This window comes from Pseudonaja textilis, chromosome 1 (assembly GCF_049901715.1).
Source record: "Pseudonaja textilis isolate UNSWEBS1 chromosome 1, rPseTex1.2, whole genome shotgun sequence".
In the NCBI taxonomy this organism is placed as follows: Eukaryota; Metazoa; Chordata; class Lepidosauria; order Squamata; family Elapidae; genus Pseudonaja; species Pseudonaja textilis.
In genome coordinates, this window is record NC_141990.1 from 238,727,494 (window position 1) to 238,747,599 (window position 20,106).

Below are 20,106 nucleotides of genomic sequence, written 5' to 3' on the forward strand. Positions count from 1 at the left end.
GGAGTCAGTGCGTCAAGAGCCACTACACACAGACGGATCCTGGACATGGGCTTCAAATGTTGAATTCCTCTTGTCAAGCCACTCCTGAACAACAGACAACATCAGAAGCGTCTTACTTGGGCTAAAGAAAAACAGACCTGGTCTGTTGCTCAGTGGTCCAAAGTCCTCTTTTCTGATGAGAGCAACTTTGGCATCTCATTTGGAAACCAAGGAGCCAGAGTCTGGAGGAAGAATGGAGAGGCACACACTGCAAGATGCTTGAAGTCCAGTGTGAAGTTCCCACAGTCTGTATTGATTTGGGGAGCCATGTCATCTGCTGGTGTTGGTCCACTGTGCTTCATTAAGTCCAGGGTCAATGCAGCCGTCTACCAGGAGATTTTGGAGCACTTCATGCTTCCTTCCACAGATGACCTTTATGGGGATGCTGAGTTCATTTTCCAGCAGGACTTGGCACCTGCCGACACTGCCAAAAGTATCAAAACCTGCTCCAATGACCGTGGGATTACTGTGCTTGATTGGCCAGCAAACTTGCCTGACCTTTGCCAATAGAAAGATAAGAGACATGAGACCGAACAATGCAGAAGAGCTGAAGGCCGCTATTGAAGCATCCTGGTCTTCCTGAACACCTCAGCAGTGCCACAGGCTGATAGCTTCCATGCCATGCCGCATTGAGGCAGTAATGGCTGCAAAAGGAGCCCAAACCAAGTACTGGGTACATATGCATGCTTATACTTTTCAGAGGTCCGATATTGTTCTATGTACAATTTATTGATTGCACGTACTATTCTAATTTTCTGAGATTGTGGATTTGGGGTTTTCATGAGTTGTAAGCCATAATCATCACAATTATGACAAATCACGGCTTGAACTATCTTGCTTTGCATGTCTCTCATATATTAGTTTCACCTTTTGAGTTGCATTACTGAAATAAATGAAGTTTTGCATGATATTCTAATTCTAATTTTTGCATTACTGAAATAAATGAAGTTTTGCATGATATTCTAATTTTTTGAGTTTTACCTTTATCTTCTACATCTGAATGTTCAGTATTTTTGATGTAGTATATATGGCTGATATTTAAAGATTAAGCAGCATTTTCAGAAAATATCTTCTAATTATTGTATACAGTTATACTGAAAGGGATATAGGTACAGGTAGCATGTCAGAAAGTTCAGTAGGCATTAAGTAACCGAGGGAAAAATAATTTGCTACAAGTGGTGATTTCTGTTGCCAAGATCTACAAAGATACACAGTTTTATTGACATATTGCAGTTTGCTAAATCTAGTAGCAGTCACTCTGACAGAATCTGACTCCAATGTTCACAGATCTTTTTGCTGCTATTTCCATAATTCTGTTTCCATCATTTTCATACTTTTGTTATGGAAATAGTCCTTTGTTCGCTTTAGAGTAAATCAAAAGCACACCCCAAAAGCACACTTACCCACTTGGATAAACCAATAAATAGCTGCCAGACCCTGCAGCTATCATAAGAATTTGGCACATAGCATTGTCTTTACATGAAGACAATTCACTTTGCATCTGAAATAAAACAATGGTTTTGTTACAATCACTGAAGTCTACAAAACTGCACCCGCAATGGTGTTTATTTCTTGTAATTATTTAAATTGACAAAAATGGGTATACTCTATAGAATGGATAATTATCTATAGGATAATATTTTGACCACAGGAGTTCCAGGGAGCACAGATGAGATCACAAATGCATGTAGATTTATTATAAACACAAAGACAAAAATGCTATATCGTTGACTTCCTAATTTCTTTCTGGTGTTTCTTGTTCCTCCATCCCTTAAGTCATCTGTCTCGGTCAAATGAATTAGGACAATTTTATTTTCTCTTCTGTTTTTCTTTCTGTATTACGTTGCTTTAATCTTTTGCTTCTTTATTCTCTTTTTTCTGTCCTTTCCTCATTATTCTTTCTTGTGGCCTCCTGAATAGAAACCAATGATATAACATTTTTGTTTTTGTGTGTATTATGGTCTACATGCATTTGTGGTCTTATCTGTGCTCCTTGGATTCCTATGGCCAAAATATTTCCATATCATACTATAACATTGATCAACGTTTAGTTTTTTTTTAAAAAAAGTAACAGTCATTTCAATCATTTTCCATTCTATAGAGTATACACATTTTTGTCAATTTAAATATATTACAAGAAATAAACACCATTGCAGGTGCTGTTTTGTAGACTTCAGTGATTGTAACAAAACAATTGTTTTATTTCAGATGCAAAGTGAATTCTCTTCATGTAAAGACAGTGCTATGTTCCAAATTCTTGTGATAGCTGCAGGGTCTGGCAGCTATTTATGGTCTATCCAAGTGGATAAGTGTGCTTTTGGGGTGCGCTTTTGATTTTATAGTAAACTTGTTGTGAACAGGTAATTCAAGGAAGTTTATAGTTAAACATTATAATTGAATCTGTCCTATGTAATTTGGTTGTTCTCAAAGAGCACAATACTCCTCAATTTGCTCTGTCAAAGTTGCAGTTCAGAAAAAAAAGTATTAAAGCCCTCTGTTGAAAATCACACTGCGTACATAAGCCATACGACAGGTACTGCTGTTATTTATTCTTTGGCTATGGATGAAGTGGTTCTGATGCTCTTTTACCCAGAGCCCTTCCACATTTATTTTGAGGGATGCACATTTAATTGTGCAGGCAAAACTAGCACTGGGAAACTACTTAGGTAAGACTGAATGCATAATTCAGTTACCATGAAAAAGTGACAGTATTGTATAGTTAGCATGTTTGCGTATGTACAGCTGTGGAGCAAAGACAGTATATTTTGTAATCTTTCATGTGAAGAAATGCAGATATATTAGCCCAAATATAATGATTGTAAAGGTAGAGAGTCCCATATGTATTATCCTCTTTTTATGATACTTCAAAAGAAAACCAGAATATAACATTTTTGCCTCCTTTCTGTTCTATTGCAACAGTACAAAAAACTGTATGAAAGAGTATTTGTTTCCTGGTGCCAGTGTATCTTCAAAAAGTATTGCACTGCATGTTATGTGGGGAAAAAGTGATAATGTCCTAGAGTTGCTTGAAGTATTTGTTTCTGACTAATTTTGATACACACTGCTCTGGTCTGAAACATCTGGGTTACAGAATCATATTTCAGGACCAACTCTGATTCAAGACTGTTCTGACCCGAACTTTTCAGGCAGATCAGAATATCATCAGAATCTCTACATGTAATATTCTCTTGCAGTTTGTGGTAAAAAAAAAAAATCTAGCTGTACAGTTAAATACTGCCTTCTTGCTTCAAGACAGAGAGAGAAAGAAAATTAGGAAGAGAAACTCATGCATGATTGAATTTCTGCCTCATTTTTGTTATTACATATGTGATGGAAAAAACGTGATTGTACCCCCATATCCTCCCTATACCCTTGTAGGTTTACAAAGGGCAGGAAATATTAACTATAGAAGACAGTTCAAAAAGTGAAATAAATTACACATTTTGCTAATATCTGTGGTAATGAAATAGATATGATACTTTGCAAAATGAAGTAGGTAGTTGTTGATATAAAGGTTCCACCAAATAAGAGGTCATTAAAAAACCCTAATAAAATGGAAAGTCAGGCCTCTCTTTTTCAAGTTCACTAATAAATTTGTTTTAATAAATGGATAAGGAGAATAAAAAGGGTGATTTTATTTCCTGTTTTTAGGAGTTTCACATAAATAGGTAGCCCACATTTGATTCTTAGCAAAGACGAGTTGGTCACTGAGACCAAAGGTTTATTGTTTCAAGCTTTCAGCCTTGTGCTGTCCAGACCCATCATCAGGAAACTAATTCTCTCTCTCTCTCTCTCTCTCTTTCCCTTCCTCCCCCTTCTCTCCTCCCTCTCTCCTCCCCCAAATATGTGTATGTTCTGCGCTGTACTACACGTATTGTAGGACAGACCAGTGCACATATTTTGGAGAGAGAGAGAAATTTCCTGATGATGGATTCAGCATAAGCCTGCAAGCTTACAAGGATAAACCTTTGGCCCCAATAATCAACTCAGATTGGATCCTGCAACATTGTCCTGGGACATGTATATTTACCTTCATTCTAAGGCTGCTTGATCTTTAGGTACAAGTATATCATCATAGAAATGTATACACTCTATGTCTCTGCAGGACTTAAGTCATTTAAGAATCTGCTGTAATTATTTTTAATCCTACAAAAAGAAGTGTTTAAAGGAAAGGTAAAGGTGTGATTTCTGCATTTCCGACTGTGCTGGCATTTTTATAATTGATTTGTTGTAGTTAGCATTATGAATTGTTATTCTTTTTTAAATACAGAAACCACATATGGTGCCAGATGGATACCATAGCATTCAGAACAAAAACAAATGTATGTCACTTTTAAGTTTGTGGCATATTATCTGGGTCTAGTAATATTTACATTACAGGCCAGCCTCACTCTCTTCTGCAGTAATCCCGGACATGCTGGTTCTTGTGAAACATAATGCAAGAAATCAACATTAATTGGCAGGTTTCTCTAATTGTGGATGCTCTTGCATGCAGTTTTGCTCTTTTGTGGAATCATCATCATCATCATAATCATCATCATCATCATCCCCAACAGAGGTCAGGAGTTTTGCCACTGAGTTATTTTATGAATCCTTTTAACATCTGTCCCACGGTCTGCTGACTTCATTAGCAGTTCAGAGATCTCTAGTGCGCTTAAAGCCACCCCAGCTCTTGTTCATCTTCACAGCTGTGAATCAGTTCAGGCTTTCCAAAACAGGACAACCAGATGGATAATAGAAATGACAGGATAACAACAAGAAGGGAAGACTCAAGTGAAGAAACAAATGTCTTGAGTTCCAAGATAATCCCGAGGGCTTGTTTCGGGGTTTCTTTTTTCTTTAACAATTACAATTGCCAGTCTGTTCTTAAGAAACAAGGAGAAATGGCATTTTGCTCAAAAAAGGAAAGTCTATTCATATCTGTGTGGGAACCTAATCAGGCTCTTGTTTCCAGTGACGATAGCTCCCCAGTTGACCCAGGTCTGCGACAAGAATACTTCTTTTGTATGCCGATTAATGTGGAAGCGATAAAATTTCCTATAAGAGACATATGTGTTTACATCTCAAGATGTGTTGTTTGACAAAAAGCTTTGTTCTCTGCATATTTCTCTTGCAGAGCTTCATGCTGAGTTGTTTTTCTGGAAAGCTTTGATTAGCTAGAATTAGTTTGCCAAAGTAAAATAGATACTTGTTTCATGAATCCTCTTGCTGAGCTGTAAATTATAGTCAATTGTATGGAGAGCAATGGAAAGAAAGTGCTGATTTGAATCTCTGGCCAATGATAGGCATATAAAAAAATACAATGAAATAGTAACGATTTCAAAAGTATACAGAGAAATATCCGTATTTTGTGATCTAGTACATGGTCCATATATATACAAACACAAAATAAATTCTTATTATACATCAGGATAGTGATATAAAGCCTAAGTAATGAAAACTGACTAAGGAATATGCCTTTTTCTGTTGTTGGAAGAAACAGATTTCTGGGTTCAGTTCCAAGTGGGGAAGAAAGATACTGGAAACATGGTGACTGCTTGGAAAGATGGTTTAATGGTGGACAGGATCACATGCCTTGTAGCTCCTGGGTGGAAAAAAAAGGCAGAAATGCTGAGAGTCCCTTGGTTTTATGCAGGGGTGGGATTCAAATTTCTTAACAATTGGTTCTGTGGGCATAGCCTAATTTGTGGGTGTGGCTTGGTGATCATGTGACTAGGTGGGTGTGGCTTGCTGCTTGGGGGTGGCTTGGTGGTCATGTGACTGGCTGGGCATGGCTTGTATGTAAATATTCTAAATATGTAAATATTGAATTTTTTTATATAAAAAAGAGAGCAATTTTTAACAAAGCAGATTGAGTTGCTTGCAGAATCACAGATTCACTCACAGATCTACCTTTCTTCAATCTGCTGCCTGAGTCTGCACTGAAAAATAGAAGCTTCAGTCCTAAGGAAGGTTCAGCTCTACTCTCAGGTCACTTCTCCCTTACCCTCCAACCCCCTGAATACCACTCCTGACTGGGCCTCAGGGAAGCCTTTTGGGTGAAGGCAAAGCAGTCAGCAATAGTTTAGATTAGCTAGAAAGCAAGAAATCTGACAGGAGGGGAAGGGAGGGGCCAGCAAGTGGCACGATTTGCTGGTTCTCCAAATTGCACAGAATCATAAAAACCGGTTCTGTAGAACTGGTCCGAACTAGTAGAATCCCACCCTTGGTTTTATGCCCTCTTTTGGGATTTGAATTTGAGCTTGTATTCTGATTGGTTGTCAGACTCCATGGGGCCATGCAGGGGCAACTCTGTAGGTTGTCCTTAGTCCCAGGCTTGGTTGAGCCTTGCTGGATGATGATGTAATGAAAGGGCTTTGAACAATTCCTATTATAGCTGTACTTGGAATAGATCTTCGTTATGTAAAATAGGCCAGAGTAATGGTCCATTAGCAAAGGTGGGAGGGCTGAGTTTCTGCCTCTCTGAGTTTCTACTTTTCTTTTTAGGGGAAATATTCTGCCTTTTTAGCATATCCTAAAATATTTCATTTTCCTAGGAGAGGGGCAGGTTTTAACTTCCAACACTGTCAAGCCAAATTCAAGACACACACACACGCGCACACACACACGGATATGCATACAAATAGACTGTATGAATTAGGGTATGTCTGTTGTAGAAGTAAGGATAGTTTGCAAGGATACAAAGTTATTAGAGTTGCAAAGAATGATGGGGACGTACAGAGTTTTATTTATTTTATTTTATTTTATTTGGTTTGTCAATTGCTTACAAGATAATAGGTATAAGTAAAAACATAGTTATGAATACATGGATACATATAAGAAAAATAAAAGAAACAATAGGACAGGGATGGTAGGCACGTTGGTGCGCTTATGCACGCCCCCTACAGACCTCTTAGGAAAGGGGTGAGGTCAAGAGTAGCAAGTCTAAGGTTAAAGTTTTTGGGGTTTGGGGAAGAATCCACAGAGTCAGGAAGAGTATTCCAGACATTGACCACTCTGTTGCTGATGTCGTATTTCCTGCAGTCAAGTTTGGTACGATTAACCTTGGGTTTGTATCTATTGTTTGCTCTTGTATTGTTACGGTTGAAGCTGAAGTATTCATTGACAGGTAGGACATTGCAATGTATGATTTTATATACTATACTTAGATCGGACTGAAGGCAGCATAGTTCTAGGTTTTCTAGGTCTAGAATTCCAAGTCTGGTGGCATAAGGTATTTTGAAATGAGTAGAGTAGAGAACTCTTCTTGTGAAATACAGGTGAAACTCGAAAAATTAGAATATCGTGCAAAAATTCATTTATTTCAGTAATGCAACTTAAAAGATGTAACTAATATATGAGATAGACTCATTACATGCAAAGCAAGATAGTTCAACCCGTGATTTGTCATAATTGTGATGATTATGGCTTACAGCTCATGAAAACCCCAAATCCACAATCTCAGAAAATTAGAATAGTACATGCAATCAATAAAACAAGGATTGTACATAGAAAAATATTGGACCTCTGATAAGTATAAGCATGCTTATGTACTCAGTACTTGGTTTGGGCCCCTTTTGCAGCCATTACTGCCTCAATGCGGTGTGGCATGGAAGCTATCAGCCTGTGGCACTGCTGAGGTGTTATGGAAGACTAGGATGCTTCAATAGCGGCCTTCAGCTCTTCTGCATTGTTCGGTCTCATGTCTCTCACCTTTCTCTTGGCAATGCCCCATAGATTCTCTATAAGGTTCAGGTCAGGTGAGTTTGCTGGCCAATCAAGCACAGTATCCCACGGTCATTGAACCAGCTTTTGGTGCTTTTGGCAGTGTGGGCAGGTGCCAAGTCCTGCTGGAAAATGAACTCAGCATCCCCATAAGGCTCATCTGCGGAAGGAAGCATGAAGTGCTCCAAAATCTCCTGGTAGACGGCTGCATTGACCCTGGACTTAATGAAACACAGTGGACCAACACCAGCAGATGACATGTCTCCCCAAATCAATATAGACTGTGGGAACTTCACACTGGACTTCAAGCATCTTGCAGTGTGTGCCTCTCCATTCTTCCTCCAGACTCTGGTTCCTTGGTTTCCAAATGAGATGCAAAAGTTGCTCTCATCAGAAAAGAGGACTTTGGACCGCTGAGCAACAGACCAGGTCTGTTTTTCTTTAGCCCAGGTAAGACGCTTCTGACGTTGTCTGTTGTTTAGGAGCGGCTTGACAAGAGGAATTCAACATTTGAAGCCCATGTCCAGGATCCGTCTGTGTGTGGCGGCTCTTGATGCACTGACTCCAGCCTCAGTCAACTCCTGACAATCCTCTCCAGGCTGCGGTCATCCCTGCTGCTTGTGCACCTTTTTCTTCCACACTTTTCCCTTCCACATAACTTTCTATTAATGTGCTTTGATACAGCACTTTGGGAACATCCAACTTCATTTGCAATTACCTTTTGAGGCTTTCCCTCCTTATGGAGGGTGTCAGTGATAGTTTTCTGCACAACTGTCAGGTCAGCGGTCTTTCCCATGATTGTGATTCCTACTGAACCAGACTGAGAGACCATTTAAAGGCTCAGGAATCCTTTGCATGTATTATGGATTAATTAGCTGATTAGAGGGGGACACTTTGAGCCTAAAATATTGAACCTTTTCACAATATTCTAATTTTCTGAGATTGTGGATTTGGGGTTTTCATGAGCTGTAAGCCATAATCATCTCAATCATGACAAATCACGGCTTGCACTATCTTGCTTTGCATGTAATGAGCGTATCTCATATATTAGGTTCACCTTTTAAGTTGCATTACTGAGATAAATGAACATTTGCACGATATTCTAATTTTTTGAGTTTTACCTGTATTTCTGGACTTTCTCAACTGTGTTAATATCAGATCCATAATGTGGGTTCCAGACTGATGAGCTGAATTCGAGTATTGGTCTAGCAAATGTTTTGTATGCTCTAGTTAGTAGTGTGATATTACCTAGGAAAAAGCTATATAGGATTAGGTTAACAACTCTTAATGCCTTTTTGCTATGTAGTTACAGTGGGCTCTAGCACTTAGATCATTACAGATGAGTATTCCAAGATCCTTGACAGAATTTGGATCATCAGCAAGGTCTTGACTATTCAGCCTGTATTTTATTTTCTGGTTTTTTTTGCCAATATGTAAGACAGAGCATTTATTTGTTGAGATTTGAAGTTGCCATTTGTTTGACCATTTTGATACATAGTCAAGGTCTTTTTGAAGGGTAACAGTATTGTCTGTGGTATTGAATAGCTTTACATCATCAGCGAAGACAATGCAATTGCTCTTAATATGATCACAGAGGTCTTTTATGTAGACTCTGAAGAGAGTTGGTCCTAGAACACTGCCTTGGGGGACACGACTGTTGACAGGTACAGAATTTGATAGGACGGTCCCAATTTTGACCATTTGTTGTCTGTTTGATAGGAATGCTTCTATCCAGTTATGCAGGTGTCCAGAGATACCATAAGATTTTAGTTTTAGGAGTAGTTTGTCATGGACCACTGAATCAAAGTCTTTACAGAAGTCTAGGTAGATTGCGTCTATTGCTTTGCCCTGATCGAGTTGTGTAGTCCATATGTTTTAAGTATGCTTAAATTGCGATTTCTCCCCTAATCCTCATTTTAATAAGAAATTAATCTACTGTTATTTACACTTTTTAATGCTTTGCATAATATTGCTTATCCTTAAAGGGAAGGTATGTATATATGGGTATGTGTGTATATGTTTCTTTCTAGCTTAATGAGAGAAAGATGGCTTCCATTCTGTGTACAGTTACTTGGTATAGTAAGATCCACTCCAAATAAGTAGGCTAAGGAGAATGATCTCCCTGTTGTCTTTGATCTTCCAATTAAACAATACTCTAGCTATAAGCCTTTTTTTCAGTAGACCTTGGCAGCTTTTTTAGCAAGTGCTTTTCAACTTGCAACTACTATATTTCTACCCTCAGAAATACCCTTTAACCAAGGGGTTTCCAACCTTGGCAACTTTAAGACTTGTGGACTTTAACTCCCAGAATTCCTCGCTTTGCTTTGCTTTGCTTTGCTGGCTGAGGAATTCTGGGAGTTGAAGTCCACAAGTCTTAAAGTTGCTAAGATTGGAGACCCCTGCTTTAACCTGCTGGGACAAGGGCGGTCTAACTACCCTTATGAGTTTGTGTGCGAGGTTTATGTATATGTACATGTGGGCTGATTGATCTGTATTGGAACTGCATGTTGCCTTCATGGCCTCCTTCTGCTTCTAGAAGTTAAATTGGAATATTGACCTGACTGGGCTTTAAGTAAAAGGGTGATCAGATAGGGAATTCAAGACATTCAGTATTAAAATTTCTGACACGTGTGTGTGTGTGTGTGTGTGTGTGTGTGTGTGTGTGTGAGAGAGAGAGAGAGAGAGAGAGAGAGAGAGAGAGACTGTGTGTATGTGCTATCTTTGTAACAAAAACATCTTCAATCACAAAAAGATTTATATTGCAGGAGGAGAGTAAACTCTCTTCTCCTTCTGCTCTCAGTATTGTTGGGGTTGTGCTATTAGCATTGTGAAGAAAATTCCTACCAATGTCAGCAAGATTTTCTTAACATTGCAGAGGTGTCTGAAACAAGAGAAGGCAGAAGATTCAGAAAACTATCCTGTAGGCAAAGAATGCAGCATCTCTTCCCCCACAACCCTCATGCTTCACTTCAGTGTAGAATGCATGATTCTTACATCTATTTGGTCCTTTGTCTCTAATTCCTAAATAGCGGAATAAAACTTTTATACATTAGATGTCACTTATGAACTGGGGTTTGGCCGGGGGCGGGGGGGGGGGAGGTAACATGGATGCAACCCCTGCATTTTACTCTCAGTTGTGGCAGCCCTTGATATGGCTCCTGATGAGGAACAACAGCTGCATTTATAGAGAGCCTGGTTCATAGAAGACATTCCCTATGAAAACATATTCCTGGATAGCATTGCATGAGGGAAAACTGATATAAACAAGCCTATGAAATTGTTAGCATGTTTAGCAGGCACTAATTAATACAGTTTAAAACATTAGGATTATTTGTTTCCTGTACTTCCTGTTCATAGAGTATTTTATTCAGATTCCATTTTTTTATATTGCATGAGCAATATTTAGCCCAAGTCAAAACTGAATATCTGTAAGTAGCAATAGCAATAGCACTTAGACTTATGTACTACCTCATCATGCTTTACAGCCTTCTCTAAGTGCTTTACAGAGTCAGCATATTGCCCCCAACAATCTGGCTCCTCATTTTGCAGACCTTGGAAGGATGAGTCAATCTTGAGCCCCATCAGGATCGAACTCCTGGCTGTGGGCAGAGTTACCTGCAATACTACATTCTAACCACTGCACCACCATGGCTCACTAAATAACCTACAGACTGATTTCTAAAGCTAATTAAATTGAACATGTGTTAATGAGTGTGTGTGCATTGGTGGGGGGTGTTGTCCCATATATATATATAAAATCTGTAACGGGTGACGTGTTCAAATGAGATGTTAAATGCATAAAATAGACATGGAAAAGATGCCTAAAGGCTGTTATTTCAGGTTTCTTTTCTCTTGGAACAATTTTTAAAGTATGTGATTTAATCCAGTTAATAACTTTTAAACTTCTGTAATCTTCAAACCATGTATGCTATCTGCTATCTTCAAATGATGAGTGGGATTTATCTTTTTTTTTTTTTCTTTCAAAGAACCCAGATGCTAAGCAGAGAGCTATTTTTCTAACAAGAGCATCTGGCTGCCTTGGCAAGCTCTTGGAAGCAGTTTTGTAGTTGCCTCTGAATTGTCACACAGTTAAGTTGCTGATGAGTTTTTAGCTTCTTTTAAAATTTCCTCCATTTGTGGCAACACACTTTATCCCTCATATCACCTCTTTACATTTTATGGAATTAAATGTTCCTGGGGTTGTCCATAGTTAAGGATCCAAAGAAGTTTTTTTTTTTTTTTAAACTCATGCCATGCTAAATTTCTTCGACTGGGATTGAAAGAGATGCTTAGGGTCAGTAGAAAAAAAATGTAATCCAGCTCTCTGGAACCTCAAGCTTTTTGGGAGGTTGAAATAGCTACTTCACTTCACAAAGGGTTTTTGTCTAGTGTACTCATAATTAATGAAAGTAAGTAGCAGATCTGCAGGATCTTCTTCCTTTTCTCAGAATAACAAGAACAACATTTTAGCATCATATTGCATGCTCGATCCCTTTGGCACATGCACGATGTAATGATGCATATAGAAAAGGAGGTGTTTTTTTATCATCGCTACAGCATTTTCATCAGTCTGATCCCTCTTCCCCATATGGATGCCACTGAAAGCAAATTAAAATGAACTAAAACCCCATATAAAATTGTAAAAATAGAGAGCTGTAGTCCAAGAAATTGCAACTTAATTCCCTATGGCAACTTCCCATGGTTCATCAATTCATCTATGGCAAAGAACAGTGATCTTTATTGAATCCTAAAAATGTTTATCCATTGTTTTAGTTTGTTTTTGAATTTTAAAATGTTCGACTCAAGGTGCTGGTTATGATCTACAGTATATGCCCTAATTATTTATCTCCCATGGTATCTGCCCAGTTGGGTTCCTTCAATTAAACAATGTCATCTATCAAGACCCATGGAGTGTGTCTTCTTTATTGAACTTTCTGCCCCCTAGAACAAGGTAGCTTCTGAGACCTGGATGACTTTGGTATTGCTGATGTTTCAGAAAGCCATAAATAGAATAGAATAGAATAGAATAGAATAGAATAGAATAGAATAGAATTCTTTATTGGTCAAGTGTGATTGGACACACAAGGAATTTGTCTTGGTGCATATGCTTTCAGTGTACATAAAAAAAAAATCACCAAGAGTCAAGAATCATAAGGTACAGCACTTAATAATAGTCATAGGGTACAATAAGCAATCAAATCATACTAGGAAATAGTCAGTATAAATCGTAAGGATACAAGCGACAAAGTTACAGTCATACAGTCACAAGTGGGAGGGGATGGGTGATAACGAGCAATGAGAAGATTAATAGTGATAGTAATGCAGACTCCAAGAGCTGTTTGGAGTCCCTTTCATGGAATGTTATAGGTTGTCTGCCAGGCTGACCGTCTTGTTCCTTTGCTAATTTTTTAAGTTAGTTTTGTTGCTGTGGTGTAGTAGTTCTTATTATACTGTTTTAACTTATTTAGTATACAAGAACCTTACCAGATTTACTTGGAGTTGAGTTAGAGTTAGGGTATAAAATCGAACAATAAATAAACACGATCCCCACATTTAATTTCAGTATTCAGTTAAATTGCATCTCCAAATTTGTTTATATTTTCTTTATAAAATGTCACTCCTGTAGTTAAAACATTTGACCAACACATATATATACACACACACACACACAAACAAACACATATAGATTCATTCACATAGATTCAGTATAATAGATAATCCTCTGGATTAGTACGCAGAGATGCTTCAGTCAGTGTCTATCATCGCTTATAGTTCAGAGTTTGCCTCACATGTAAAACAAAAGCAGGTTTTATTTACTTGAAGTTCTGAAAATATTATTGCACCAACCATGAAACTTATTATTTTATGAACAATAAAAATGCAGTAGAAGAAGGTACAACTATTAAAAATGAACAATTCCTCTGAAAACAATAGTTGTGACTCCTGACATTCAGAGATGACTAACCCATGATAAAATTGATGACTTTGTAGTAGCTTAAAAGAACTACGAAGACCTATGAAGTTAACATTGCAATGGAAAATATTTTGGTGGAAGTTTCAAATGTCAATATGCATGTGGAACCTTGATCACTATTTTACTCACTGAAATTAGATCGAGTGCCAAGTGACTAATATAATCACGGTTCTTCACGCATAGCAGAATATAGCCATTATGCAAAATACCGATATGAGGGTTATTTTCAGTCAACAAAAGAATATCTCTTTACAAGGCTACAAAATGTTTTGAAATTCTGAACTACTGAACAATTATATATTTCCTGATCCTGAAAACCAGGTCATATGAAGCAAATTTCATAATGATAATAATGATATAGAAGGCTCTGCGTGGTTCTGTTTTAGCCTCGTGTCCCTAGAGAGATGATCGACATGTTGCCTTATTTGAGGATAAATTGCCTCTGCAAAATATTGCTCTTGGACTAAGAATGACTCAGTGCCTTGCTTTGACATTCTTGAATAGATTTGCCCAAAGTATAAAAGTTCATTTGGTCATGTACTTTCTTTTCTTAATCCATATTAAGTATGTCTCTGGACTCTCACATAACATAGTTGACACAAGTAGATCTGAGATATGCCTTGAAGAAGACAAAGTGAGAAAACTGAACCTTCAGTTTAGGTACATTCTGGCTGGTTCTTAGGGCAGGACGTGACATCTGAATCATGGCACATTTTGCTAATACAAGTTGTAAACTGAGAAAACATTGCCTACCCCTTCAATTTTCTGTTCCCAAGTAAAGAGTGTCTGTAGATGGATCATGGCATTTGTCACAGCAATATAAACTATATAAGGAAAAGAGAAGTGCAACTTTTTAAAGTAAACAAATAAGCACAGACCCAGCTATATAAATATATGCCCTCTTATAACATCATATTTTCCCCGAATTGTGTTCTTCTATTATGGTAATCCAATTTTAGCTTGTCTATGAAATCATATACCTAGGAACTTTGCAATTGCTCATCAATAATATTCTTGTCTATGAAACTAATAAAGAATGATACTAAGACTACACTAGTTCATGTACTGCAAATATATATATACCACGGAGCATGTAATTTCTGTGCGTGAAAAAGACTGGGATCAGTGGAGCAACAACCACAGTATTCATCTAAATCTTTAATTATAGCAAATTCTTAAATTTTGTATTCTCTCTGAGTAGGGTCTGTGTGACACAGTAGTGGAATTTAGAACGAGCAGACTAGACAGAGTGGTGCTGCTAGATCTGGGCGGATTTCATGGAGTTTGAAGTGAACTGGCATTTCTATAGGCTGGTTGTTAGAACACTATGGGGGAACAAATAGAGCATCATATTTTATCACATACATAGATACATACATACATACGTACATACATATATACATACATTCATTCATTCATTCATTTATGGTACCAGTGAAATATTGAGTAGATATACTTAGTTCTGTGACTTTCTATGACTTTCAAATTTCTATAGAAATTTGTAATGTTTAAAGAAATGTTCCCCAAATCGCCAATCACTGTGACATAAGCACATCTGGCTTTTACAAATTATTCTTTATTAAACTTCAATTTAATTATATGTGCTGAAAGGTCTGCTTTGGATTGCTATATTTTTTTATTTGTCCATTCAAATGATAGTAAAGTTGGAAATTACATACTAGTGACCATTTTTACTAAAGAGGAAACATTATATAGATTTATTTGTGAGAGAAGAATAGACTTTCCCTGCTTATAATGGTAGAATTATTGCCATTGCTACATTAAGGTGAGGGTTTTAAGGCTGGCTGTTAAAGAGAAAATTAACCATTTGCTTTGCTCAAGATACAGTGCATAATATTTTAAGAATGTGTGAGAAAATTGTGCTTCTTTTGACAATGTTCAGTTCTGTAAAGAGTGTAAGACCTTTTATATAAACTCTGTAGTTAGTTTTACTAACTTAATGAGCAGGGATTGCATTAAGTTTCTTTACTGTATATGCAACTAAAAGATGATATATGCAACTTTGTATAGTTCCTGACAGATACAGCAGTACAGGTAGTCTGCGATTTATGCCCACAATTGAGCCAAAAATTTCTGTTGCTAAGTGAGCTATGTATTAAGTGAGTTTTGCCCCATTTTACAGCCTTTCTTGCCACAGTTGTTAAGTCAATCACTATGGTTGTTAAGTTAGTAACATGATTGTTAAGTGAATCTGGCCTCCCCATTGACTTTGCTTGTCAGAAGGTCACAAAAGTTGATCTCAGGACCCTGGGACACTGCAATTGTCATAAATGTGAGTCAATTGCCAAGCATCTGAATTTTGACCACGTGACCACGGGGATGCTGCAATGGTCATAAAAGTGAAAAATGGTCATACCTCACTTTTTTTCAATTCCACGATCACTAAACAAATTGTTGTACGTTGAAGACTACCTGTAATTGTTATTTTTCGTCAAGTCAGAGAAACAGTGCATGGCATTAAAAACAAAACAAAGCATTGTTGGCATGATACCCAGGGGTTTGTTTGTTTGTTTTCTTGTGACCCTTAATCCAGAAGGGATCCATACCTTTCATCATGCTGATTAGATGTGTGATGCCCCAGGAACACAAAACACTTGCCATTTGGGAATCTCTGCTCCAGGGCTCCTAAAAGAGAAAAGCTGTTCTTGTTTTGCAGCAACTCTATGCCGCTCAGTTGGCCAGCATGCAAGTATCGCCTGGTACCAAGATGCCTTCCACGCCTCAGCCGCCAAATACAACAGGGACGCTCTCGCCAACTGGGATGAAAAATGAAAAGAGAGGGACCAGCCCTGTAACTCAACTTAAGGTATTGATTTAGTTTGCTCTGCTGAATACTCAAGCTACATGAAGAGACCACTTGATTCACTGTCCTTTAGCATTGCTTCATTTGACATAAGGATCCTGTATATAAGGATGAATCTACAGTATATTATTATAGAGCTGTGGTGGTGCAGTGGTTAGAATGCAGTAGTGCAGGCTAATTCTGCCAACTGCCAGCAGTTCGATTCTCACCAGTTCAAGGTTGACAGCCTTCCATCCTTCCGAGGTTGGTAAAATGAGAACCCAGATTGTTGGAGGCAATATGCTGATTCTATAAACTGCTTAGAGAAGGCTGTAAAGCACTGCACAATCTAAGTGCTATTGCTGTTATACAGAAAGGGCCATCTGGATGAAATAAGGAAAGATTTTCCTCATTTTTAAAGGAATTGCTACTGTTGATATTACTGAAAGATATGTTTGTCCTGACAGAATATAAAAAATAATTTTATCAACAAGAACATCTCTTTATGCTTTAATTTCACTAAATTATTGACTGGTTACTGCATGTTATCATTATTGTTGTTTAAGTTCTGCCTTTTTGCCCAGAATACATTCAGGGTGCTAACAGTAATCTTCATAATCTATCATGCCTGAGAGCTGTGTTAGTTACCAGTTAGCTTCCATGTGCAATTTAAGGTGCTGCTTATTGCTTATAATGTTTATTATAGATGCTGCTTATTGCTTGATCAATGGGACCTGGAGTGTGCCCATTCCAGTTGATCTCACTAGCTGGGCTGAAACATATAAAGATACACAGTCCCTTAAATAGCTGGGCCCTATGCCATGAAGGTTTTTATAGGTGATAACAAACAGTTTGAATTGAATCCGTGCAGTTCTCAAAATAGCAGGGATATATGAACATACTATGATATGCCCATCACTTCATGCACCAAGCATTCTGGACCAACTATAGCTCCTTCATTGTCTTCCAATGCAGCTTCATGTAGAGCATATTACAGTAGTCTCATTATAAGGTGACCCAAGGCATGAATGAAGGGCTTCCTGTCACAAAAGGAGAACTACTATCTCACCAAAAGTACCTGTACAAAAATCATCTTGGCCACAGCTACTATCTGCTTTTCAAGCAGAAGTTGTGAATCCAGGAGGACCCGCCACCCCCTATATTGGATGTCAATCTCATATGGAAAAGTGTAATTCTATGAAGGATAAAGATCCCCCATTAAAAGGCCAGCTTGGTCTAATGGTTAAGGCACCAAGGTAAAAAAAGCAAAGAAACAGTGATTTTAAGTTCCATCTTCACCAGGAAAGCCTGTTGGGTGACCAGAAAAAGGCCAGTCACACTTTTTCAGCCCAATTCACCTCACAGTTGTTGTAGGGGGAAAAAGAGGAGGGAGGTGTGTTGGATACGTTTGCTGCCTTGAGTTATTTGTACAAAAAATAAAGGTGGGATATAAATAAAATAACAAATAACAAATAAATAAAATTAAAATTAAATTAATTAAAATATTGAAAATAATGAAAATAATAACATTAAATTAAAATACAATAAGAAATGTACCCAGAACTGGGTGGAGTGGGAGGGAGGGGGACAAACAAAGTCTTTTGGTTTTGACAACAATTGTAATGAAAAAAAGATTCTAAATGGATGTAATTTTGTTTTGGGAGCTAAGCTTCATTTGCCCTATGTTACTCACAACAATTATTATAGGTCCTGTATATTTTATTCCTATTTACAAATACTGAGTTTGTGAGCTGCCCAGAATTGGTAAGACCATATAACCCCAGTGCATACAAACAGTACATACTTACTTAGGCTCTAAATATTTTAAATCATTATAAACTTGTCTCAACAATTTTAAAAGGAAGATCTTTTTCCTTTCCTGAAAAAAGAAAGAATACAAAAGTGGTTCTTGAGCAAGTCCATGATATAACTTGGATACAAAGAAGGGGAAAGCTCTCCCGCATGTTCCTGCCAACCTCATAAAAGGGGGTCATAGAGAGTGATCCTTCTCTGGAGATTGGTGTTTGGACAACTTTATATCAAGAGTCCTTTAGATCAGGGGTCTCCAACTTTAGCAACTTTAAGACTTGTGGACTCCAACTCCCAAAATTCCTCAGCCAGCTTCACAAGTCATAAACTTGCCAAGGTTGGAGACCCCTGCTTTAGATAGATAGATCAGTAACTCAGGGATGGGATATCCTTGACAAATCAAGTTTCCCCAAATCTTCTAGTGGACTGCAGAAAGTCAGTGATATCACTGGCAGGACTGGGCTGCATTGAAGTTTGGGACCTTTCTTCTCCCAATTTTGGAGGAGTTTAAGGATTGGAATAGGAATCGTTGGTCTTATCTTCTTCGTTAAATCCTCCCACAAATTTCACTGCCTTGTTTATAAAAATAATAGAGGCAGAATATAAATTAAATAAAGTTGCAGTAAATCAAGATTGGAGATTCTTTTTATGGTTAGGGATGGAGTAGTTTGCCTTCCAGATGCCATGCATTGCTATTGTCACCATTAAATCCCAGAGAAGAAGATTACAATGACAATTCCTGGTCTTTTAAGAAAGCGTTGAGGGATTATAAGTGGGAATTGGAGTCCTCCTTAATTTGAAAAAGAAAAGAAAAAACTCTAGAAGAACATATCTAAATACAATGCAGTGGATAACTTTTGTTTTATCTGACTAACCAAGGAAGAATTCCTTCATTTCATTCAATATGTGGTTGTGCAAAGACCTTGGAGGTCTTCTACTCCTACACAAGCAGGACACCTTATAGCTTATACCATTCTGGACAGATAGCTATCCAATCTCTCAACCATTTATTATATGATTTAGCCTCTATACCAGAGGTCTCCAAACTTGGCAACTTTAAGACTTGTGGACTTCAATTCCCAGAATTCTCCAGCCAGCAACTTTGATGGACCCCTGCTCTAAACTCTTTATCATCTTTGTTGCTTTTGTCTGCACACTTTCTAGAGCAGTGGTGGCTAACCTTTTGGGGCTCCTGTGCTAAAAATTGTGCACGTGCTTGCAATGTGGGCACCTCCCACACCCCCTGCACATGCGCACACAATCCCCTGCCGTCCCCTTATCTGCACTGTGCCTCTCAGCTGATTTTTGGTCCGTTTGAGGCCTTTTTTTGGCCTCCCAGAGGGTTGAGGAAAACTGCAGCCTTTGCAGGCTGAAAAATGGGCCTGTTTCATCACTTCTGGTATTTCCGGAAATGGGCCTATTTTTCGGCCTGCAAAGGCTTTCCTCAAGCCTCTGGGAGGCCGAAAAAGGCCTCAAACAGGCTGAAAATCAGCTGGGAGGCATGCACATGCACAGTGAGGTAAGTTTGCCTGCAGCTCATGTGCCGGCATAAATGGCTCTATGTGCCACCTGTGGCATGCGTGCCATAGGCTCGCCATCACAGTTCTAGAGTCTCACTATCTTTTTTGTATTGTGGTGTGTATTCCAAGTGTGGCCTCGCTAGTGCAATATAAAGTGGTACCATCACTTCTTGTGATCATGATGCTATTCCTCTGTTGATGCAGTTTAGGACTACATTGGCCTTTTGGGCAGCTGCATCACATTGAGTGGTGATTGA

General features: G+C 38.2%; 1 protein-coding gene across 12 annotated transcripts in view; it reads left to right on the plus strand.

Moving 5' to 3' along the window:
• Positions 1 to 20,106, plus strand: part of SOX6 (SRY-box transcription factor 6) — a 465,066-nt gene that overhangs the window by 373,944 nt on the left and 71,016 nt on the right. For all 12 annotated transcript variants that reach the window (XM_087921050.1, XM_087921045.1, XM_087921043.1 and 9 more), the window contains one exon: positions 16,395 to 16,544. In XM_087921050.1, coding sequence (XP_087777176.1) covers positions 16,395 to 16,544 — 150 coding nt within the window. The remainder of the gene's footprint in view (positions 1 to 16,394; positions 16,545 to 20,106) is intronic.